Source organism: Macrobrachium rosenbergii, chromosome 30 (assembly GCF_040412425.1).
Source record: "Macrobrachium rosenbergii isolate ZJJX-2024 chromosome 30, ASM4041242v1, whole genome shotgun sequence".
In the NCBI taxonomy this organism is placed as follows: domain Eukaryota; kingdom Metazoa; phylum Arthropoda; class Malacostraca; order Decapoda; family Palaemonidae; genus Macrobrachium; species Macrobrachium rosenbergii.
In genome coordinates, this window is record NC_089770.1 from 27823261 (window position 1) to 27849360 (window position 26100).

The 26100-nt window shown below is 35.5% G+C and overlaps 1 protein-coding gene across 5 annotated transcripts in view; it reads left to right on the forward strand.

The window, feature by feature from the left end:
* The window catches only part of LOC136855143 (uncharacterized), a 32318-nt gene extending 12400 nt beyond the window's left edge, over positions 1–19918 (forward strand). The window contains exons 2-5 of one of the 5 annotated variants that reach the window (XM_067132024.1): positions 3588–3756; positions 8178–8330; positions 13073–13260; positions 14933–19918. In XM_067132024.1, the coding sequence (XP_066988125.1) occupies positions 3588–3756; positions 8178–8330; positions 13073–13260; positions 14933–19309 (4887 nt within the window). In that variant the 3' untranslated portion in view covers positions 19310–19918. Of the gene's footprint in view, positions 1–3587; positions 3757–8165; positions 8331–13072; positions 13301–14932 lie in introns of those variants that run through there. The other 4 variants (XM_067132023.1, XM_067132028.1, XM_067132025.1 and 1 more) reach the window with 4 other exon arrangements.
* The last annotated feature ends 6182 nt before the right edge of the window (positions 19919–26100 follow it).

Consider the following 26100-nt stretch of genomic DNA (forward strand, 5'->3'; position numbering starts at 1 on the left):
CCCTTTTGAGGCCAACCCGCAAAGAAGAAGAGAAGGAGTATATGGTGATATATATATATATATATATATATATATATATATATATATATATATATATATATATATATATATATATATATATGTGTGTGTGTGTGTGTGTGTGTGTGTGTGTGTTTTCATCTACATTTACAAGAGGTATTCTTTCACTTAGACCATAAAAATGCCAAAAGAGGAAAAACGAATCGTTTCAAATTCTGTACAGTCGGTCTCGTCCATCTTTTCCAACACCGTGTATGTAAATGTATGTATGTATGACCGACACAGTGTGTGTGCATAAAAGCATATATGTATGGCAGACACATCATACACCTCATCATCATTATTCCAAGATAAATCCTTGCGCAATCCTACGACATCCTACGCGCTTCTAAAATTAGATCGCTTGTCACTGTCGACTGAATATTCTTTGCGTCAGCCGCTCCTTGGGATTATAGCCTTTGAAGTCTAGTCAAAGTTCTGAATATTGACTCTCATGAATGCCATATGAAGTGAGAATCAGGACAAAAACTCTATCCTGAACCCAGGTTAAGCTATTAGTATTAGCATTGCTTACGTTGTTGTTGTTCTTTGAAATTATCTTTAGTGTTCCTATTATTGTTCTTCGAGGCCATTAACTTCCTTATAGGAAGTTATTCCCCTGAGAAATATGTACCCATTAAGACCAGCTGAGAAATAAGCCAAGAAAAAGTAGTGAAGCATAAGGATTGCATCTGTTTCTAGAAAAATATTTCCTCACAACTTCTTGAAAATGGCAGACAAAAACAACCCATGTTTTCGAACACTGGGTAGTGTTTTTATTTCTTCTTCTGCTGTGTTTTTTTAGTATTGTTTCCTGTTTTGGTCTTCAGTACATTTCCATTACATTTCCTATTCTAAACCTTAGTGCTGATCTCTTTAGGAGTCGTTCCATTAACTCTTTGTAGATGATCTGTAAAGTTTTCCAGAATTCCGATCATCCCTTGCATTCAGATCTTCACAGACTAAACCATCCACCATGTGGTACTAGCTATGCTGATCATTCTAACAGCCTTGCCTTTGTTGTGTTAGGTTCAATACCACATAGTCCCCTAGAATAGTTTTTCATCTTTAACCAAACTACGGAATGATTTTCTCCAGTCTTGTAGTTGAATTGCTGGGGAGTCAGACCTTAAGACTGGTACAATTTTTTTTTTTTTTTAATTGAGAAGGCTCACGTGAGTTTCAGCGCATAGAGTAATCGTTTGATTTTACCCGATCTTCTTCGTATCTCCAGTATGATTTAAATTTTAGCCTCTTTTCTCTTTGCATATTTTGCTGCTGCTCCTCTTGAAACCCTTAGGTACACAGCATTTGCTTTTCCAAACCCCATTCACAACCCCTTTTCCAATCCAACAACTGTGCACCTGCATCTAAGTCCTGTCTCTGACTTCTCTTTTCCCTCCAGAAATAGACACTGAAAAGCCATGGAAACATGATTCAACGTTGTCTCAGACCCACTTTCACACCAACCCAGTCTCTCCCCTGTTTGCCTTTGCTGAAACACGCTTCACTTCTTTGACAACAGCTTTCAGTTTCCTTTTTGTTTCTACAGTTATTGTGTTTCCTGTAGCAGTCTCTTCCAGGATTTATCTTGCACCGATTTTCACTTGAATGATCAGAAACGTAATTTTACAATCTATCCAAGGTTCTAAATAACCCTTTGTTTCTCCATTTGACCAAAAGTAAAAATAAAATTTTAACTGCGCAAGAATCAATACTGTTTACCATGAACCCAGGCATGCGTTGCTACTTAAAATACCGATAATCTTCTTAGGCACGAAGATTAGTTATCTAGTTGTCCGAAACACATTATATATTCAGAGGATAGCGGTGTAGACCCAAGGGACAGATATAAAGGCGAAGTGTTCGCAGCGCTATCCACCATATTGAATAAATCAAGACTGAGAATTCTTTATCAGAACATCACTTGTTTCTAGCAACCACATAAGTGTGCTTAAAAACCTAGCCGTTCTAATAAATGACAATAACATATACATATACATACATATATATATACAGTATATATATATATATATATATATATATATATATATATATATAGAAGAACAGAGAGAAAGTGAGAGAAAGTGCGATGAGGAAGATAATTATCGTATGTTTCAATAGTCTAGATTTTGTTAGATAAAGCGTAATAGGCTGTCAGTCCTGTACCTGGATTCCTTGAACGAATTTCCTTGCAATATTATAAGTGACCAAAGACCTCTCTGTTTTTTAAAAGGAAAGCTAAAAAGAAAAAGGATGCAGAATTCATGCGCCTTTATTCTCTATTTCCAGATTGCTCAAGTCGGATATAATTATAAGCTCATAAAACCCGACTTTGCTGTTGTGTCAGAATTCATTTAAGACTTCAGAACAAAACATTCGTAATTAAAATTTTTATCAAGACTCTTATTTCATCCCTATACAAGGTTTTCAAATTCATATTCTTTACAAATCCTTAACTTATAATCAGACTTTAATTGGGGTTAAAATATTATGATTTGATTTTTGGAGGGATATAAATATCTGTTATGGAACAGAAAATAATAATAATAATAATAATAATAATAATAATAATAATAATAATAATAATAATAATAATAAAATCCTAGGTCCAACATCCTCTCCAGACCTTCCAAGAAATGAGGCTCACCCGATGTACTGAATTGCCTTTAACAAGGAGTCCATGATTGTGTTCCCTTCTGTATATTTGTTTGTTTTGGAGTTGGTCTGTGTCTGTTTGTACTGTCGGTTTGTTAGCAATATTACTCAAAAAGTTCTGTCTTAGTTTTTACAGTGATTTGACCCCACCGAAAGAAAGAAGCAGCAATCAAGGCTTCTTCCATTCGGTGACCTTTGACCTCCAATAATGGGCTCCAAAGACGATGCATGACTGCATTGTCGCTAAACGACCAAACCACCATTATATTTAGTTTCAGCGCCACGGTTACACACACATGCAGACTTATTAATATTTTTTATCTCTGTTACAGTCTCGGCAAAGCTGATCCTCGTTAAGGCAACTAAAGATTAGATTTTGAGGTTGATTCAGATCTAGATAAGGGAACTCTTAGTGTAGAATTAGAGGAATTTATTTCTGGTGATAGAAATTCATTTCTCGGTATAACGTGATTCGGATTCCACAATAAGCTGTAGGTCCCGTTGATAGGTAACCAATTGTCTCTTAGCCACGTAAAATAAGTCTAATCCTTCGGGCCAGCCCTAGGAGAGCTGTTAATCAGCTCAGTGGTCTGGTTAAACTAAGGTATACTTAACTTAACTCTTAGTGTATACAACCTCCTCCCCCCGCAGATTGCTTGCCTTGACGGAGCTTTGTATTCTCCCAGTGCTCTTGTTAATGAACTATATTCCCTCAAAACCTCTTAACCTGACTTTGCTCCTTTCTTGTTTATGAAATCTATGAAAACCGTCCGGACAATGGCACCATTTTTGTACTCTAAACTTAACTCTGTTGTGCACATTCACTGAAAAAATAAATGTTAAAAACTCATTGATCATCATCGAACCAACAGACATGGAGCGATGCCCACAAGTACTGCCGTGACCAGGACGCCTTCCTGCCCTCCCGTAACCAGTCCATGTACCTGGGTATACAGTGGCCCAGCGAATGGACAGAGAATATCACGTGGACAGCGTTGACCAGTTACCTGGGGCACTACCAGTGGCTGGGACGATCCCCTTGTAAGTATGAGAGCCTTCAAGTCTGCATGTTTGTCTTTTTGACTCAATGTTCATTCATGTATTAGTAAATTAATTTGATTAATATGGGATCTTGAGGTAATGATCACTTACCGAGTTGTATTTAACGTCATGTACAATCGCTGCTTATTCATAATTGCGGGAAGCTTTATATTTCCAAACTGAAGAGTGTGAAAAATTATGTTGGTTTTTTCTGGTAACAGTCCGTTATTCATTGTTATAAGCATCAGAATCGTTAGTCGTATCTGCTCGGCATAACCACTTATAATTACACAGATGTGCACCATTTATTTTTTCCAACTGATAATTATGAGACAAAAATAGCCTCTGTGGTTCTACAAACTTGGCAATTTTGATATCAAAAGTTCTTGACGGGCATATAGTTAAGGGTTACGGTTATTATGTTATTTCTTTACTACGCGATTTTATATTAATGTTTTAAAAATCATTTTCTGAGCGTAACTGCCTATTATGATTAATCAGTACAATTACTGGTTATAATTATACATATGTAAAGTCCAGTTTTATCGGCAGTAATAGTATTACAGAATATAGGATTATTTTCTAATCGTTAGTGAATGTTATGACTCGTGTCAACCTTACTTCTTTCATTACCAAAGTTTTCTTGGAAGTATTGTGCTATAATCGCATATTTTATAATAATGTGGTTATTAATGACAATTAGGCAATTGCGATTTCTTTGCTTCTAAATGTTCATAAAGAAAATTAACATAGCTCATTTACTTCCTAAAATCATTTAATGTTGTTGTACTATTTTGGTGATTTTAAGATCGAAGTTCTATGCAATTATGCAACTCTATAATTGTTGATCATGTTTATACAATTTAATCAATGATTTTGATCCTGTAATTATTCTAACAGCTTTTATGTACGACTTTTGGCTATTCACATAACATTATCACTGATTAAAATAATACCTATTCATGCAATTCGCATCTTGCACGTACTGTAGCGCAGTAATCTCTTGGTGATTGTGCTGCTTTTCAAATATTTCTTGTAGAACAAATTAATAATGATAATGATTTTGTTCAGCTAAATTTAGATTTATTTGTTAAATCTAATGCTTTTTGAAATCTACATATTTGACACTTGACATTATATATATATATATATATATATATATATATATATATATATATATATATATATATATATATATATATATATATATATATATAAATATATATGAATTTATATATATATATATATATATATATATATATATATATATATATATATATATATAAGTTTATATGTATATATAATATATAATTTTATATGTTTAGATACATATACAGTTTTCATGAATCCATATAAACATATACATATATACATATATATATATATATATATATATATATATATATATATATATATATATGAATATGAATATATTGTGAAATATGTAAACTTCAAGGAGTATTAGATTTGATAAATAAATATAAATTCAGCCTAACACAACTATGATTATTATTATTATTATTATTATTATTATTATTATTATTATTATTATTATTATTATTATTATTATTATCATTGGTTTTTAGTTCATAACCACTCTTTTATTGTTCCCTTTTGTTAGAGTTTTTCACTGACTTGCAGCTTTGGAATTCACTTCCTTTCACTGTTTTCCCCTAAATTTCTCAACTCCCGCCGTCCTGTAAAAGTGTACTTGAATCCCATAAGGAAGTGCCAGACCCTCCTTTTGGAGAATGGAATTTTTATTGGAAGAGTCAGGGGTAACAGAAGGAAGAACAGAAACCCAGAGCTTCGATTATTCACAAAAAAAGATAGTAAAATATGCGCCAAAGTTTCTGTGGCACAAATTGAGTTTTCTGGTCGGTGTATAATCCAGACCACCAAAATTAGATCTATCATTCGGTGGCCTCTGTATAATGCTGTATGAGCCGCGATCCATGAAGCTTTAACCACTGACCGGTGGTGGCCTGTCCTATATCGTGACAGAGCACGATTTTGGCCAACTTTAACCTTAAATAAAATAAAAACTTCTAAGGCTTAAGGGCTGCAATTCGGTATGTTTGATGATTGGAGGTTGGATGATCAACATAACAATTTGCAGCCCTCTAGCCTCAGTAGTTTTTAAGATCTGAGGGCGGACAGGAAAAGTGCGGACGGACAGACAAAGCATTCACAATAGTTTTCTTTTACAGCAAACTAAAAACCGTTATCGTCTACTACGGCTTTTTAAGAATGCAAAATATTTCTCGCAGTGACACTGACTAGTAAGCACTCCGATAGCACAAACATCCAACCACTCAATCTGCTTCAGTTCCGGAATTTCATCCGCCCCAAATTCGTTCCTTTTTAGTTTTTTGTAAAAGAACACTATCGAGGTGGATTTTTGTCTGTCCGTCCGCCCTCAGATCTTAAAAACTACTGAGGCTAGAGGGCTGCAAATTTGTATGTTGATCATCCACTCTCCAGTCATCAATCATACCAAATTGCAGCCCTCTAGCCTCAGTAGTTTTTATTCTATTTGACGTTAAAGTTTAGCCATGATCGTGCGTCTGGCACCGCTATAGGTACCAACAACACAGGCCACCAGGGGGCCGTGGTTGAAAGTTTCATGGGCCGCGGCTGAGAGTTTCATGGGCAGTGGCTGAGAGTTTCATACAGCATTATACGCTGTACAGAAAATTCGATTGTGCCGAAGAAAATTCGGCGCATATTTTCCTTTTTTCTAGGCTAATAACCCATCTCCTTCCCCAAAAATTTTGATGGAAATCTACCGGTAAAGTCTTGAGATATTTATGAACTGACGAACAAAGAGAAAGACTTACACGGGCGAACACAACCTCCAACCAGCCAATAATAATATAATAATAATAATAATAATAATAATAATAATAATAATAATATAATAATAATAATAATAATAATAATAATAATAATAATAGTAATAATAATAATAATAGTAAACGCAGAAAGAAAGAAATGCATTCCATATAAGCACAGACCATGTGAAATTCATCAGGATATCAAGAACTGACAATTTCGACCATCTGCTTAAATCTTTGAACACACACACACACACCGTGGGATGTCATCCTCTCAGGAGATTCCGGATTTGCTTAGATTTGTTGTTTCTTTGTTCGTCTCTGCTTTTTACTCTCTTTCACGCCTCGGCATTCTGTCATAATCTCATTGCCTGTCGGGCATTCCGTCCTTAGGGAGCTTACTTTATAAGTTGGTGAGAGTAGGTGCTTTGTTCTGTTTATGAATGGTTGCAGACTTGGAATAATAATAATAATAATAATAATAATAATAATAATAATAATAATAATAATGAAGACTGACCACAGAGTTTAGTCTTATTTGTTGCTACATCTTACATTTGATGCATGTAAATCAGACAATCATGTATTCACACACACAACAGATAAACAGATACACACATGCTTATATGTGCAATATTCAGATGCAAATACTTTCTGCATAGAGTATTTATTGATGAAAATCTTACACAAACAAGGTATTCCTTTCTCTTCAGATCTATAACCGAACCTCGTTTTATTCTCTTTGAAGATGAAACACCTCCATATAAAAATGTAGTCCATATATATTTGCCTGATAATGTTTCTGGCAAAGAGACTCTCAACGTTGGTTCCGATAACGCCAAGTAAGGGTTTCACTAAGGTCTCAAATGTACCTTGATTAGGTGAATTGGCTTTCACTCTCCTAATTATAAGTATAATCTGTATGTTACATCTTCATGTAATTGACTCAGCTGCAGAAGCATTCCACATCAGATGAGTCTGTACTTATAGTTGTGCAGTCTGGTCAGAGGGCCACGGAACTTGCATAGATCTGGTAGCTTGAAAATTATTTGGTAAACTATGGAGTCATTGATGGAGTGATGTTAAGAATCCTTCCCGTGGATTTTGTGTTATATATTAATATTCATTTTAGAATTATATCTCTGGCTATGCTGCATTATCAGCCAATTCATGTCTATACGTCCGTTACATTTCTTGCAGCTAAAGGTTGTGCTAATGTTCAAATTTTGTCATAAGTGACATCATAATCAAATCCCTATTTCCTGCATGTTTGCCCGTCAATAGGTGTTTCTAACCAAGTTATCAGTCTATAATCACTAATATTTTGAAGGCATAGATCTCAAACACTTTGCTGTGAGAGTAGGCTTTTCCTCTGAGAATTAAGTCCATAACCTGTATCAACTTCCACATTACTTGCCATAACTTGAATCAACCTAAGTTTACATCTGCACAAGGTTTCAGTTCCTTCCTATTTTGCTCTTTAGTCCTCCAATATGATTCATGAGAGTAATTGTGAGTTATTGATGAATATGCTGGCGACCCTGTAGACTTATAAATTTGAGATCATGACAGTTGATACCCCAGCACGCGCCGACTTCATCACATGGAAGGACCCTCCGAAGAACTGGTCCACTGACTGCGCCGCCTTCGATGTCACTTCCGGAGAGTTCCAGCTGGAGGACTGTCAGCAGAAACTGGACTTCTTTTGCGTCGTCAACAGCGGGGAATCGGCCGCAGGTTAGTGTCAGCACCTTCAACTTATGCGTGAGGTTAACTGATAGTTGCTTAATGAGTTTTAATTGGTTCATATCCAGTTTTAAGGCAAAATTTACAGTGATAGGTCTTTGGTAGGGATTTTATGGTTGTTAATTACATTCATGCATATCATCATTCACTTCCAGACGTATTTTTGGAGATGTTCTTGGGTTTCTGTCATATACTTTGGTGTTTATGAATATAGCATACATCTGTTTACATATATATATATATATATATATATATATATATATATATATATATATATATATATATATATATATATATATATATATATATATATATATATACACACATATATATATATATGTGTGTGTGTGTGATATTTAGACATACCACAGGGAAAATTTAACACTGAATGAAAATCCAAACCTGTTTTAAATACAAAGACGAAACCAGTCAGGATTCCTGCCCAGCATTTCATTTTTCCTATGATGCATGTGAATACAGTCACCCTTCAATTATCTGTATCGTCATTATCCAGAACTCAACATTATATTAAACATCTGGACCATGGACTAAGGCCTCAAAGATATATGATACATGTAAATCTTTAAAAATATGAAAAAGCTGCTCTCCGATGGTTGGTAATGCTGCGCAACCTCAGGAAAATGTTGATAACACTGCTTACACTCGAACAGACTAAGAAAGGGTTTTGGGGTAGGGAAGACCTCAAAAAGTTTCCAAAATGGGGGAGTGGGTCGGATGGCTGGGTGCCGTGGGAGAGAAGGGGCAGTAAGACTGTGGAGAAGGGGTTGTTTTGGAACTGGGTGGAGCTTGGGAGCCGTTTCCCTGGGTGGGAACAGGTAGGGATGCAGTGTTGAATAGGTAAACAAACGAACCGGGAAACAGCTGTTTTGTGATTTTGAGGGATTTTACTTTAACATAAAAGTATGTTAGCTTACCTTTGTGTACCCATTTTACATTTATGTACAAAAATAGAACATTTGTATCTTTAAGCAACTTGAAAATTATTCGCATAATTCTCTCCCTAGTAGGCTCAATCAGCTGATTCTGGGAATTTAAACATTAGTCATTGCAAATGGCGACCAATTGGTTTTTTATACATATTACGATGATGGTATAATACATTACAGATGGACACAGTAAAATATCAGTTTCAGTACCATTATCTTCATCTTAAATATAGCTGTAATAGCCTATTTGACCTATGCAAATGGATACTGTAAGTGTAACACCTACCCTAGATCAATAGTTCACACATGCACAGTTTGTATCTTGTGTATGGTAATACAATATGGTAACAACTGATAAGAAAGTTGCTGTATGAAAGTATTATCAATGGCCATAAAACCATGGTAGGCTGTGGGTAAACCAGATAGACTACCTACCTGCTGAACTGTATCATTACGAGGGAGAGAAAAAGATGGGATTACATTTTTTTTCAAAGTGCATCTATGCAGTATATTTTCTACAAAATATGGGGAAAAGATAGATAATTCCTTTTTGCATGAAGCTTTAAGTTTGAAGTGTGATGGGAGTTGTTTATAAGCATATTGAGTGTTCACAGTCATGTGGTAGCAACAAGGTTAGGTGAAGACAGGTACAGAGTTCCCTTGAATACCCTAGATTTTTTTATATTCGCCCCTATCTGGATTTTGCCATTATCCGACGAGCCCTAGGCTCTATTAATCCGGACAGTTGAAGGATTACTGTATATACATCTCATGCATAGTCATTTAAGCATATATATATATATATATATATATATATATATATATATATATATATATATATATATATATATATATATATATATATATATATATATATATATATATATATACTGTATATATATATATATATATATATACTGTATATATTATATACATATATATATATCCATATACATATATATTTATGTATATATACTGCATGTATATATATATATATATATATATATATATATATATATATACATGTACACATATATCCCACATCACCACGGGTGAAAGAATGAGAGACTGGGTGTAGGTTCTAACCGGTTTCAGCTCTATTTACAAGCCACTGACGAAAGACTGATTCATAGTGGTAGAAATCACAATATGTTAATCCATGAGCCGAGAACGAAACCAACCGCCCCCCCCCGGGATTTTTCAAGGAACTACTTTTTCTTTTCTCTAGACTCTATAAATTCAGAATCTGCTTGTTTACCATCTGTCCGTTTTGACCACTGAATTCAGCATACCTCAAAAAATATATATTCCTGCGAAACTAACCAAAATTAGCTTTTTCATGTCAGTGTCGTGTGAAAATACTTAATTTTTTTTTAAATCGATTTTTCCTGTTAAAGTGTTTCGAATTTTGGTTCTGTCATCCGAAAGCCCCAAAGGAGAGATGGTAAACAAGCAGATTCTGAATCTATGGACTCTCGACAAAATAAAGAACAAGGTGTACAAAGATCCCTGTGGGGGCGAGGCGGGGTTTCCCAGGCTGCGTCACTGACTAATATATACTACAGAGACGGTACGGACGAACGTACGCAACCATTTGAAGAAAATTTGAAAAGACAGACACCACAGATATCCCTAAAAGATTTATGGTTGCCAACAATCAACTGAAAATAGATAAAAAATATGCACACGACGAAAGCAGACAAATCAGGTGCGCTGGCAATCTTAAAAAGAACTTAGTTTATAGAAAAAAATGGATAGTCTTTTAAGTGGCAATAACACACAGAGTTAAATAAAATCCCGTAAGAAACTGTGAATAGGAATTTCGACAGGAAAGTTAAAAAGCTATTAAAAGGAAATGAAAGCTTAAAAAAAAGTTGTGTGTGACCTTTCTATCGCTGCCTATATGTATGGTGCAATAATTGCTCACAAAACCAATCTTTCGACCAGGCCAATTTTTAGCTCAGTTGGTTCCGCATCGTACGATCTAACAAAGTACCTATTGGGTATCAACTCTGAAGCTAATATGAAGAATAATGTGGACCCGATAAATAAACTAAATAATGCACAGATTAATAGTTAATCCAGACTTGGAGGCTGGCTGAATCTAGGTAGTAGTAGTAGTAGTAGTAGTAGTAGTAGTAGTAGTAGTAGTAGTGTTTTGATGTAGTATCACTGTTCACGAAGGTACCTATTGATGATCTTCTGGAATTTTCATCGGAATTATTAGAAAGCACACAGCTGGATAGCCCATTTTCCAAGCATACTTTAACTAAACCCATTGCGTAAAAAAGTGTAAATTTCAATTCAGTGGGAAATTTTATTCACAAAATTCTGGTATGGCGATGACAAACCCGCTATCTCCAGTGTTAAGCAATTTGTATATGAAATTTTTTCAAAGAAAAATATTAAAAACAAAATCTTTCTACGCAATGTAGTATGGTTCAGGTATGTTGAAGTTATGATTTATCAATAACTTTCTCGACAAGTTAAATCCATTAATGCCTTCAATTAAATTCACTGTGAAAATGGAAAAGGAGAGGTGCCTATCCTTTTTAGACTGCCTGATATATAGAAATAAATACACTGTTTACGGAAATCCTACTAATAATTCTTCCTATGTGCATTTTTATTCTGGTCAAAGTAATAAGGTTACGAAATCAGTGTTCACATCTATGCTGTCAAGAGCATTACGTATATGTAGCCCTGAATATATTGATGATGAAATAGATAAGATTAGGATTACAGGCAAGAAGCTGAAACATTATGATTGTGTATATTAGATAATTCATTAGAAGCTACAAAAAAGACTCTGTATCAAAACAAAAAAGAGTTTTGGTGTTAATGTCCCATTTAAGAACAATGCAACAATGAAACATGTATTTATAAAGAACTCTCCCGACAATACTAAAGGGTGTGTTTATAAAATTCCATGTAAGTCTCGTGACAACTTTTACATCGGGCAAACTGGATTACACAGGAAAAGAGAATCGAACAGCGTAAAAAAAAGTGTAAGAAATGCACAGGTGAACAGTGGAGTTTTTTACAAGTCAGTGAGAACAATCATACTACCAGCTTGGAAATGGTAAAAAAGATAGTTTATCCTAATAATGCACTGGAAAGAAAGTTATGGCCATAATATGAATGTCAGTCAAGGCTTGTATAGACTTGATACTATAATTTCAAAAGAAATGTGTAAAATGTTTAAATCCTAAGGAAGGCAGTATACATGTATGGAACAAGGATTATCATGTTTGTAAAAATAGAATGAGGTCACTAGCACTAATGAGTTATTTCGCCCCTCCCCTTTAACACCTGTCAGGTGTACATTTGTAGTCTCGAGCGGTCTGTATATTTGTCGGTGCTGTCCATTGAGTATATGTTGTGATTTCTACCACTAATGAGTTCTGCTGCCACTCCCCTTTGTGGATTCGTAGCCACAAACGATTGTGTATGATCGTCCGTACTATCTCTGTAGTATATCTATTATGATCTGTGCCACTATGTGTCAGTCCTTCGTCAATGGCTATGAAATAAAGCTGAAACTGGTCAGGACTTACACTCAGTCTCTCATTCTTTTTCCGGTGGTGTTGTATGATCAACTAATCACGTGTTAAAGTGATCATGATCATATATATATATATATATATATATATATATATATATATATATATATATATATATATATATATATATATATATATATATATATATATATATACATATATATATATATATATTCCTGTCCAATTTTGTATTTATTCCCTAACTCCATTCCAACCCCGGCAGACAAATCCATCGACTTTTCGGACGTGGAATTGAAAGTCGAGGTGAGAGCCTCTCGACCCATCGAGGAAAATTACGGCTGGATCAAAGTTAGCCAGAAAGATTTCGTCGACATAGTTCTCACCTGCCAGGCGTTCAGCAAGTCCACGGGGGAGCGGCTTTCTCTTCAGCCTCACATTTTCTGGAGGAAGGTGAGGCACCCAGTTTGCCATGCTCACAAATCTATACGAGGTTAATAACTCTTTTGTTTTTAACACTAAAGTCTTTGCAGCGTCTCTTCAGCCCCTACCTGCACCCACTTCTTAGCCTTTTACTTTACCACCATCCCCGGTTCCTTTCTTCAGTATTGCTGTCCAACCACTCCTGTCCTCTCTTTTCATAGCTTTAAGTGCTAAATGGCAGAAGGTGCCACAGTGCTTTACTTGGCGGCCTGACTTTCATAAATCAAAAAACTGTTTTTTTTTTTTTCTCGAGCAAAGGTGGAACTGCAAGTCTTGTTTTGGAGCTGCCGCCTGACCTGGAGAAATTACTGGCAAATTAGAGTGATTTAAAAGGATAGACTGTTTTTATGATATATATGTATATATATATATATATATATATATATATATATATATATATATATATATATATATATATATATATATATATAAAGCAAATTGAGTCATTGCCTTTAATAGAATTTATTCTGCATTTTCACAGCACTCTAAGTACAAAAGCTTGCAACATTTATATAGGAAAAGCAGTCTTTGTTTCAACCAGACAGGACCTCTGCCACTTATTATCAAGTCCCTTTGCTGTTAAGGTCCCGATCTGGTGTCATTTCAAGACTGAATAGTTGCTGTTTATTGCAGTATTTTTCAAAACGTCAAGCAGCAAAACTAGAATTTTAAAGACTTAGGGACACTCCCAGACAGAGAGAGAATTACTGACCCACTAAGAATCGTCATAAATTATTTATTTACATTATTTTCCCCTGTGATCGGGAGTATTGTTGACTCAAAACATTTTCTTCCTCAAAATTGTTACATTTAGCTAAGACACATGGTTTTGGTCAGTCTACTTTGCATGAATTTTATTGCATAAGCAATACATTACACGTTTGTCCTGTGTGCAAAGAACATCTGTATCGTTCCATTCTTGTTCTTTTGTTTTCTTGTTGGAGCGATTTTGTGGGAATTACAGTCAATACTTTGCATGTTATTATACACTGCTATATGTAATCAAAACCTTTTTCATTGTTTTCCATAGGTAAACATAAACTTAACTTCAAAGGCCTTCCACCAGTCAGATATGGAAGGATTATGGTAGTTATTTTCTCTGTTAAAGGCATTGTACTACAAAGCCTTTTTCATTCCTCTGGATCGTTTATTTAGGAATTTTAGGACTTCTCTGGGTAGCAAAGCCTTATTTTTTCCTGTATGCATTTGTTTATTTTTTAATAAAACGCTGAAGGATAATGAACAATGTACCTAAGCCTTTACACATAAATGATCATTTGTTCTTTTGCTGAATATTTCAAATCCAACATTAGATGTATTTGATATTGAAAAAGAATCGAGGATCAAATTTATTCAGAGAACCAGCGAATGATCACTGATGCATACAGGCTTAGATACATATTAAAAAAAAACCCAATGAACAATTAGGTATATGCTCATTAATACTGAAGCCTTAGCATTAAGATTAAAAGGTCTATTTTCTCTCACCCTAAGTTCTATGGTTTAAAGAAGCGTCAGCTCAGAATATTAGATGACGAAATGAACAAAATCATGGAGCTAAGATAAACTTCTGCTACCCAGAAGACATTTAAGGGAGCTTGACAGGTCAGCTTTTCATCTAACATTCATTTTCTTCTTTCAGGACAACGTGTACATTGATCACAGCACTTCGGGGCTCCAGCCATCCACAGTTCACGACTCCTCGAAATCTGAGTCTGTTGTCCCAGGAATATCTGAGAATGTCAGTCCAAAGCAACTGGCTCAGGGCACATACTGGTGTGAGTCTTGGCTGCCAGGGTCTGAAGAGAGACTTGCAAGTAACAAAATGCTCATAACACTGAAAGACTGGGTTACACTTATCCTCCGTGCAAACAGATACGAGCCAATTGAGAGAACCCAGGAGGAAATGCAGGCTGAACTTTGCACTCTTTTTAAAAATGCCTTTCCGGACCTTGATAAATATATTTGGGATGTTATTTCGACGAGCAAGGAAGCTGGTGAAAATTCTTCCCTTTGGCTAACGAAGTATAGATTTCACGTTCACATGCCAAGGAGTGATTTGCATTTATTCAACTTTGCAAACAGAGATTTTTCGAAGAGTTTTAAAAATATATTTAAAAAAGCAAATTTTCTCGAGACTTCCAATCTCACATTTGCAACATTCTGCTACAAACAAAAAGAGTCTTTTAACAGTGGAAAGCCACTGATCTGGCCTTTCACTGAGGCAGGCAAGGTTTATCCACAGCATTTTAGATGCAAAGTAGATTACGGTCGATTATCCCCTGGCATATGTAAAGCTGATTTCAACAACGGGGCATACTTAGACTTTGATTCATCTCCATGTCAGTGGTTAGACAGGTGTCCAGTTGGTTACAAGAATATAAAGAACAAATTGTGCGTTTCCTTATCACAAAGTGAGACATGGGAAAAGGCTTTTAGGGAAAACTACAAAACTAGCCAGGAAAAAACAATACTAGATAATCCTGATATAACAACTTTACCGAAATATTTCAGTTATTTTCAAAAATATGCTATGAAAATGAGCAATCAAAGTAAGTTATGGCTTCCAGTTAAACGAGTTGGACATCTTGGACCCCTCATCTTCCAGGGTCCAGGTATTCCACAATGGAAAATACAAAATTTCAATGAATTCACTAACTATGGTATATCATGGCTTGAGCAAAATCCTCACAGTGACCAAGATTGTCTTGCTTTTGATCTAGAAACAAAAAAGCTTCAGACTTCAGATTGTCAGGAAAAACTCCCCTTCATGGCTGTCATTGATTTACAGGATTCACCAAAACAAGGAGCGTCATTAGCAATGCCTAGTCCTCAGTGCACTGATCAAGATAGTGGGAGTTGTTTATGTCCTCCAGGTTGGAGTACTCCTGTGTTTAAAGGAGAAAACGAGATATGCTTCAAAGTTTTCTCTTCCACTGAGAATGTCTCATGGCAAAAAGCAAATGAATTTTGCTTGGCAAAAGGTGCTCAGCTTCCAACTCCAAATGTGGGCTTTTTAGATTGGGTATACAGACAACACTTGAATGATAGTGGTGTTTCATCTGTTTGGATGGACATAAAATGGGTTCCAGACCGAATAGTTTACTCTGGAACTGAAGACAACATCAACTGGTTACCTGAAACAGATTATAAACTCAAGTATGGTGTGCTTCAACAAGATGGCTGGATTCTGGAAAACAGTGAAGTTGTGAAACAAAATATAATGTGCCAGCAAATTATCCGGCAGAATGTTTCTGTACAACTGAGAGTCAATAAGCCAAAAGATGAAGATTCACAAACAATGTGCATTGATATAAATCCAGAGCAGCTTATGATGAGTAAACAGAAGGAAAATGTACAATGTTTTGTCAATGGTATTGGATTAACTCCTGAGCAAACCAAAGATTCTGGTTGCCAATATCTGTTGAAGGTAAACAGGCAGGGCTATTATCAGTGTCAGACTTGGACAAGACCACCTTACATGTTGGCGAAATCGAATATTATTTTACACAGAGACTTCAGTACTTACACTTTTGTAGTTACCCTGAATAATGAAGAAGAGTATCATCCTGAAAAGCATGATATTACGTTTCGAACAAAGAAGCAAACAAATAATTCTAAACACTGTAGTGATATTCTCAGGAGAGATCTTGAAACTAGTGACCTAAATAATTTATTTAGGTTCAGTGATACTTTGTCCTTCTATACACCAAACTCAGACTTTACACAGGTTCTTCACAGCTTTCATCTAGAATGTGAGATAAAAGATGGAGTCAAAATGAGTGAAAAGGAACTTCTGGAAGTTTTGAAAGACAAGCTAATGATGAGCGAAGTTTTGAAGGACAGTGGATGTCATTTTGAAGGAATTAGAAGCACCGTTGGGTGCCTTAGTTCTGTAACTATTGATGGTACTTCTGTCTCACCAAGAAACCTAACATGGCCTGAAACGGTTGGAAATGAAATTGTTACTTCAGAGGAACTCTGTATAACTCCTGAGGGTGACCCAGTAACAAGAGAATGCTTAGGAGACTTCATAGAAGGGTATTTTTGGGAGGAACCTTCCCATAATTGTAGTGGTGATCCTTCAAATGTTACAAAGACCCTGTGGGAAATAAACAGGGGTATCGTAGATTCAGCTGTAAGTGCAACCTTGGCAAACCTAACTGCCAACAAGTCATCGCTGTTACCAGTGGATATATATTTTGTTGCAAAAGCTTTCCAGAGTCTCTCAGAGGTTAAAGATTCGATTTACAATTTTGATGATATTGTGACTGTCGTAAGCAATATTATGGGGGCAAATGCCACAGCATTTGAAGTAATACAGAAAAAGTTAAACTCTACAAGTACTCTTTTGGGGGCCTTTGAGGAATTAACTTTCAAAGTGAAGCTGCCAGAAGCTGATGGAGACCAGATCAAGAAATCATCAGGAGATTATATTGCAGTTGATCGCCTTGACTTGGAGGCAAATTCAACCATTATAGGGCTCAAATCAATGGGTAATTCTGAAGAATGGTTACATATGGGATTCAAAAAAGAAGAACTTGAAGATGCCGAAGTTGCTATCATACTTCCAAATAACCTAACATACACAGTTTCTGCTAAGACCATACGGGAACCAGAGAACATGAATTTCAGTGGAAAGAAAGATAAGGTATCATTAGCATTTGCCATCTACCAAAATGAAAAATTTTTCCAGGATAATACCTATCAAAATTATTCTGTGAATAGCCATATAATCATGGCTTCATATAAAGGAGAAGTGATTAAAGATCTTGAGGAGCCAGTGAGGATTCTTTTTAAGCCCATGAAAACAGGTAATGACACAAAATGTGTATATTGGGATTTTATGCTGAACAATAAACGTGGTGGATGGTCAGAGAAAGGCTGCACGAAAGGAGAACGCCAAGGGCAACATGATGTTTGTCTCTGCAACCACCTTACCAACTTTGCACAACTGATTAATTATAATGAGGACAGTGGCTTCGAAGGGCCTCACGCTTTGGTTCTAGATATTATAACAATCATTGGTTGTTGCTTGTCAATCTTAGGTCTTCTGTTAGTATTCGCTACTTTCTGTGTCTTCAAAAAATGGCGCCGGTCCCTGAGTAATAAGATATTAGTGAACCTTTCTTTCTCAGTTTTCTGCAGTATGGTCATCTTCCTGGCAGGAATCAATCAGACATGGAATGACCAGCTCTGTCGGAGTGTGGCTGTTGGCCTTCACTACTTTATATTGGCTTCATTTGGTTGGATGCTTGTTGAAGCTGTCCACCAGTATCTGAAATTTGTCAAAGTCGTCGGTACATACATTCCCAGATTCTTGTGGAAAGCCTCAGTCTGTGCCTGGGGTATTCCAGTGTTACCCATCTTGAGCGTTCTTATTTACGATCATTCACTCTATGACAGCAGGAATGATTACAGTGGTGATTACAGAATATGTTGGATGTCTGTTCAAGGATTCAAGTATGCTTTTCTTCCTCCATTAGCTTTAACAATGACTGTTAATGTTGTCATGTACAGTCTGATCATCCACGGTGCCATTTGTGGACGAGCACGCGTCAACTCAACAATGTCTGAAAGAACTTTGTTTATGAATCAGCTAAGAATGGCAGTCTGCGTGTTCTTCTTACTTGGATTTACTTGGATATTTGGACTGTTGGCGGTCAGTCAGTTACGTCAGGTTTTCTCTTACCTGTTTTGCATTTTCAATACTTTACAAGGGTTCTTCTTATTCCTTTGTCACATCTGCCGTGAACAAGGGGCCAGGAAGTACTGGAAAGACTTCTTATCTGTTCTAACCAAAGACCCAGTGTCATCAACACCTGGGAATTCTTTCAACCAAATTAATTCACCTTACCTCCGAGGGCATCCAGACAGCGTCTCCTTTGACAAGTGTGGTGGCATTTTGGTCCTACCGCAGGGGCCTCCACTGCGACACCTAAGGAGAGCAAGGGGTAGTCTTCTGTCTGCCCAAACAAATTCTACTCTGCTGCAGTCAAGGATAAGTTTCAGTCCATAAGCACAGAAATTCAAGTAACTCAGGCTCTTAATAAATTTTTAAAATGCTGAAACTCAAGTGTAACGTAAGAAAAGAATTGTGTGAAGAGAAATTGATGTATTGATATGGAAAAGAAAGTTCTGTTAGAGAAATTAATTTTCCGAAGGTGCACGGCGAAAGAGACGTCACGAGAGAAGATTTTTTCCGTTGAATACTTGTAAATAAATTTGATTTCTTCATAATGAAGTTTTTGTTAGTTATGTTATGACAGATCAAGAAATCATTATTCTTATGGTTTCAGTCTTAAAGTGAATAAGTAAGAGAATCACTTGTTTCTACTTGTTGATCCTAAATGTTTTTTGAGTAGGTTCATTACTGTATATAGACATTGATACATTTCATCTTATGAGTGTGCAATGTATACGAATACGTACACTTCAAACCTACGTTTGGATGCTCAGGGCTATGCTTTGTGTGTGTCTTGTATGTATATATGTGCAGATGTTTAATGACAAAATATTCACCAGATGGAGTAATCTCTATGAGAATTTTTCACCACTGATGTTGTTTTGTATATGTGTACATGACCCCCAGAAAATTAGAATATTTTAGATTAAATTGTACCTAATCTTATAATATTTTATGATTACTTCAAATTTCCTCTTGGAAGATTAGTCTTTGATATATATATATATATATATATATATATATATATATATATATATATATATATATATATATATATATATATATATATATATATATATATATATATATATATATATATATAATATATATATATATATATATATATATATATGTTTATATATACATATATATATATACATATATTTATATATTCTGTCACATATATCTATATATTTTCACATATTTTCAAACAAGATTTTTTAAATAAAAATATATTTTATACTCTTTTTTTTAACGCTCAGTATTTTTTTAGCTGTTTACAGAGGCAAAGTTTGTCGATTATTTTCCATGTGATATTGTATTGAGCTTTAAATACAAAACAGGATACAAATTATGATATTTTATTACCTTAGCATGACAAGGTGAATGAGAGTTATAAATGTAACTGTGCTTGCTCGCTAGTTTATTTGTCTGTGTCCCAGTTCACACCATTTCGTAAAATGATGTTAATGGAGGTTAGTGAAACTTGGTAGGTAAGCGAATCAAGCCAGAGTTAATTAGATTTCGATAAGGATTCCCATCCGGATTTAGACAAGGGTTTTTTTTCCTCTTCAGTTAAGATATCTGAAATAAAAGGGGGGGGGGAGAGGGCGAGAAGTCACTGATGAATTTTAACGAAATTATGAAGAGGTGTGGTTGCTGTGAAAAGGACGATTTGGTAAGTGAGGTGGATCCGAGATGGCCGTTGTTGCTGGTATACTGTGAAATATTTAAACAAAGAAAGCCAATATGAATATCAAATCACGATGCTTCTACTTGATAAATTAAGGAATTTACAAACAAACAGATTGCAATGGCTACACCAGGTGCTTCCTAAGGTCAAATACTACCAGTTTTGTGGGGATAAATGTCATCATCCTGATCCAAAACCTCAAAGAGAAATTGGCACCAAAAAGACCTATTATACGCCACTTAGATGACTCCCATGTTCAGAAATACCCAGGACTATATCTCTTCTCATTTGTGAAGAGCAGTAGCTTTGAGCAATGCCCACAAAGCATGAAAATGAAATTTTTTTAGTTTTTGAAGGGACCATCTCCCTTCCTTCAGGTGTATACAGAGGAACAAGGGAGATGGTCTATTCGAAAGTTTAATGAATTTTATTTTTCTGCTTTGGGAGTTTTTCTCAGTCTTGTATACTCGGAATGTGTATCTTATAGTAATAACATTAGCATCATCACTAAATTGTATTATATTTTACACAGCAATCAATGTATCTGTACTCCCAATGCCCCTCTCTAATTCAGTCTTGATGAAACAGTTATAATAATGATAATGGAAATCAGTGCACATTAGAAATAATGTTATACCTCACATCGAGATTGAAAGGCAAAGGCACAACAGTACCTGAGGATTTACCCCAAGCAGCCTACTCACCTTGTATGCCAGCTAGTTTTATCCATCTCAGGAAGCTGGGTACATCTCACTAGTATTCAATGTGTGCAGCCTGTCCTGGTAAATTCTCACGTACTGTGCAAGTCCTGAGATTCCAAATTTTATGGTTTGGTTATCAGTTAGTAGCGCCCTTTCCTTTCACCAAGAGCCCTGGGCGAGATCCTGATATGAGGTAGAATTTCATATAATGGTACTGATAATAAGACAACTGTTCACACTGGGGATTTTAACCACTGATCAGTGAAGCATTAGGCTAACACTATGTGATGGGTAGATATGGTGTTCAGCAGCCAGTTCCAAGAGTGGCAGCTTCTGTTGCTTGCATATATTGATAACAATAATCAGAACCAAGTGTCACTGGGTGATTTTAATGTTATAAGTACATTAGTAAAGAAATATGAGCCCTTTTTTCTAATCTTTGAAAATCTATTAAAATTCAAGTCAGTGCTCACTAACTCAAAAGAGGTTGTAGGGTGGTTGTCAGCATTCATAGTGAAAGTCATTATTACAGGAGAGGCACTTTATTCATTCGATTATATTACAAAGAATTCTGGCATTCAAATGACAAGGGTAACTGAAATGTAAACTACAGTCAAGCATATAAAAACTACCGCATTTCATCACCTTTTTGAATGCACTAGCTGAGTATTTCTTCATGAGCTGGCTGTTCCAAAAGCCTGACTTCACTTAGCAACAGGTTTTGTCATTAGCCCCATTCGCCTGTGCTCCTGGATGTTTGATAATACACAGCATGGCGGTGCATACAGGCAGCTGTAGACCAAACAGACAGCCGAGCAGTGGGATGAGCAATGTAGAATCTCTTCATAAGCCCGAGTTGCTTAGCAGAGCACCACTTTGCCAAACATCCTGCTAAGGGAGAGCACTAACAACTTTTTTTTAATCCTGCTCAACCTTTCTTCTAGTGAAGTCTTTTGTATTCTACCTTGAACGAATCATCAAAAGAAAGAATGAATGGCTGAAATTAAAAAATTAAATCTTTATTTCAACATTGTGAAATACTCAGTGGTAGGTTTACTGACATTATGCGCAAAGCAGAAAACTGTTTATAATCAGAACGCCCCCAGGATGTATGCTTTACATGATGTGCACGACCCTCACTGAGGGTCTATACTAAATAAGGTGCATGTGTCAACAAAGAAAAAATGCATAGGCCTACCTAAACCTTGAAAACAATCAATATTTTCACAGTTTGTACTTTCGGCTATGCTTTTTTCTTTCTTAAGAAGTTGTCGGGAGTGTGGTTGCAGTACGGAAGTCCACCTAAAAACCTTGAGGGCACTGTTTGATTTGAAATTCAGTTGATTAGCATGATATATCAATAGTCTTCTTCCACGTCAGGAGGCACCACCTACGATGTGTCCTGTGAGAACCTAGTTTAAAAAGCTAAACTCTTACGAGGCAAAGCTCAAACTAGGTTGCGCCTGTCATGTTTTCTCTTTGCATTTTTTATTCATACTTAACCTTCCAACTTCTCTAACTTAGAATAAATCCTTCAGATTACTATTTTGAGGATCGAGAAATGTGACTCCATAACGTCCTGGAAGGACCTTACAATATTGCCAAATATCATCGTCATCTTCCAAAAGAACTTTCCAGAAGGCTGAGACCTCAAAACAAGATGAATATTTATGCCTGGGAAATTGCCAATTTGCATATTATCATCACACGGAGCATACACTGAACATTTGGATTTCATCAAGATTGAATTTAGAGGTTACAGATTGGGTTTAGCCGCTCACATGACAGAATTTGTAAGTATTTTGTACAAGATAGCTTTATCTTAGATTTCCCCTAAAATAAACAACAGGCATGCTCTTTCACTGAATTACCAATGTAAACTATTGTTACAAATGAATTTCCATTTTCTTGGTATTTGAAGTGAACAACACCTGATAAAACAAATACTTTTTTAGTTTTCTGCAAAAGGAAACTATTTGTCTGTCCTTCCGCACTTTTTTTTGTCCTCCCTCAGATCTTAGAAACTACTGAGGCTAGAGGGTTGAAAATTGGTTTGTTGATCATCCACCCTCCCAAACTGCAGCCCTCTAGCCTCATTAGTATTTATTTTGTTAAAGGTTAAAGTTAGCCATGATCGTGAGTCTGGCAACGGTATAGGTGCCAACACCACATCGCACCACCGGGCCGTGGCTGAAGTTTCATGGGCCGCGGCTGATGGTTTCATGGGCCGCGGCTGAGAATTTCATACAACATTATACGCTGTACAGAAAACTCAATTGCGCTGAAGAAACTTCAGCGCATTTTTACTTGTCCCACTTGTCGCTGAGTTGACCAAAAAGAAAAACGGAAAATGACGAAGGCCAACATCAGATATAGTGCACAAATTTTCTCTTACTAACATCAACAAATGTAAACTATATAAATATGACCTTGGAGATTCTCGCTCACTGATATAATAAAGCCATTGTTTCAAAACAATGTATTTAATTGACAAATTTTTAACTGATAAATGGCATATGAAAATGAAACATAACTTCCCTCTTTTGCACTTCTTTGATTTTATCAAAAAGATGGGAGATTATTTTGCGTTAGTCATAAGCATCAAGTTACTTGATAAATTTTGTACATTTAAGCTTACTTACAGCAGTATACTGAGTTTATTCAGCAAACCATTTGTGGAGGCGGGGAATATATAATTTAAGGTCAAAAGAGAGTTTATATACAATAGCAGTTATAAAAAAAATCATTCCGCTTTTAGAAATTTTAATATTTTCTCGACATTTAACAGAATGTAGTTTTCTTTCTTGAGTACTGCAATACTTTTATTTATTTATTCATTCACCTCTTTGTTTATTTCTCTAAGAGACATCACTCACTTCCCTGGAACGCCAGGCAGAGAGATCACTGCCAGGTTTCCACTTACCAAATATTATGCGTGTATGTGTGTGTGTGAGAGAGAGAGAGAGAGAGAGAGAGAGAGAGAGAGAGATAAACAAAGAGAGAGAGAGAGAGAGAGAGAGAGAGAGAGAGAGAGAGATAAACAAGAGAGAGATAAACAGAGAGAGAGAGAGAGAGAGAGAGAGAGAGAGAGAGAGAGAGAGAGAGAATGTACAACTTATCTCTTAAAGAGTGCCTTTGAGCCTCTAATAATTCTTTATTGAGCGAGAGAAATATTAAAATTGATGAAAAACTCGTTTGTATCACTTTAGCTGGGACTCTGATCATTTTTTTTTAACAAATTCCTAAATAAATTAGCAGTACACCTCGATCTTGTGAGATAATCACTGAGTTTACAAAGTACACAACCCCCTGAGTTAACCAAATACAACTTGACATAACAATATACCCATGTGAGTTACCCAAGTACCCCTGAATTAACCAAGTACCTAAGTATCCCATGGGTTAACAAAGTATCCCTGAGTTATCCAAGTACCTCTTAAATCAACCAAGTTTCCGTTGTGTGAACATATAACACCATAAGTTAACTTAGTAACCCCAGAGTTGCCCAAGTACCAACAGGTTTACCCAAGTAGCCTGCAGATGAACCGAAGTACCCAGCTCTAAGTTAACTAGATACCCCTTGAACGAACAAATTGTTTACTGAGTTAATCTAGAATCCTATGAATTAACCAAGTACCCAACTCAGTCAGTTAGCCAGGTAACCACAAAGTTAACAAAGTTCCCACTGAACAGACCAATTACTCTGTAGGTTAACAAAGTACAAACTAAGTTAACAAAGTACTCAGTGGATTAACTAAATACCTACTGAGTTAACCAACTTCCCAATACCCACCCGGAATTGATTAAGTATTCTCCAAGCTACCAAACATTTACCCAGGCAGTTACTCTATAACCCCCTGAGTTAAGAAAGCACTCAGAACGGACAAAGCAATCACTGTGTTAACCAGTTAGACCCACCTCTGTTACCTTAAATGGCCATGAATCGAAACTAATTAAATTAGAATAGTACTACAATTAGTCAGTTGGTTGAAAATGCATTAGATTTATCAATTGGTTAATCACATCAGTCATTATTCATTTATATACGAGTTAAACTAAGGTCACATTACAAGTTACCCCTGTGGGAACACTTGCAATGGTAATTCCACGCTGAGAACCCCTGCTTTGTAGAGAGAGTCTCGTGGATTAAAACCCTGACTAAATTTTCCTGAACTTAATTCTTTCTACATTAAACGTAGTAAAAATATTATACACACAGGATGACGTTAACTGAAACTTCACGAAAGGAAATTCTGGAAACATAAGAATAACAGTAAAACCTTCCTCGTTCCTTCTTCAGCGGCAAACGGAAATGGGAAAAATATTAAGTGCAGTCGTATACCCTCATTATTTTTCTAAAACACATACACACACACGCACATACACACGCACACACATGCACACACACATATATATATATATATATATATATATATATATATATATATATATATATATATATATATATATATATATATATGTATAATATCAGAATATATACATATATATATATAATCTGTGTATGTATGAATTATGTATGTATAGGTATAACACTCAATATTCGTATTGCTATTAATCATAAATACTCTTATCTTACCTTGACTTAATTCAATTAAGAAATTTATAAATTTATATATATATATATATATATATATATATATATATATATATATATATATATATATATATATATATACATACATACATACATACATATATATAGAGAGAGT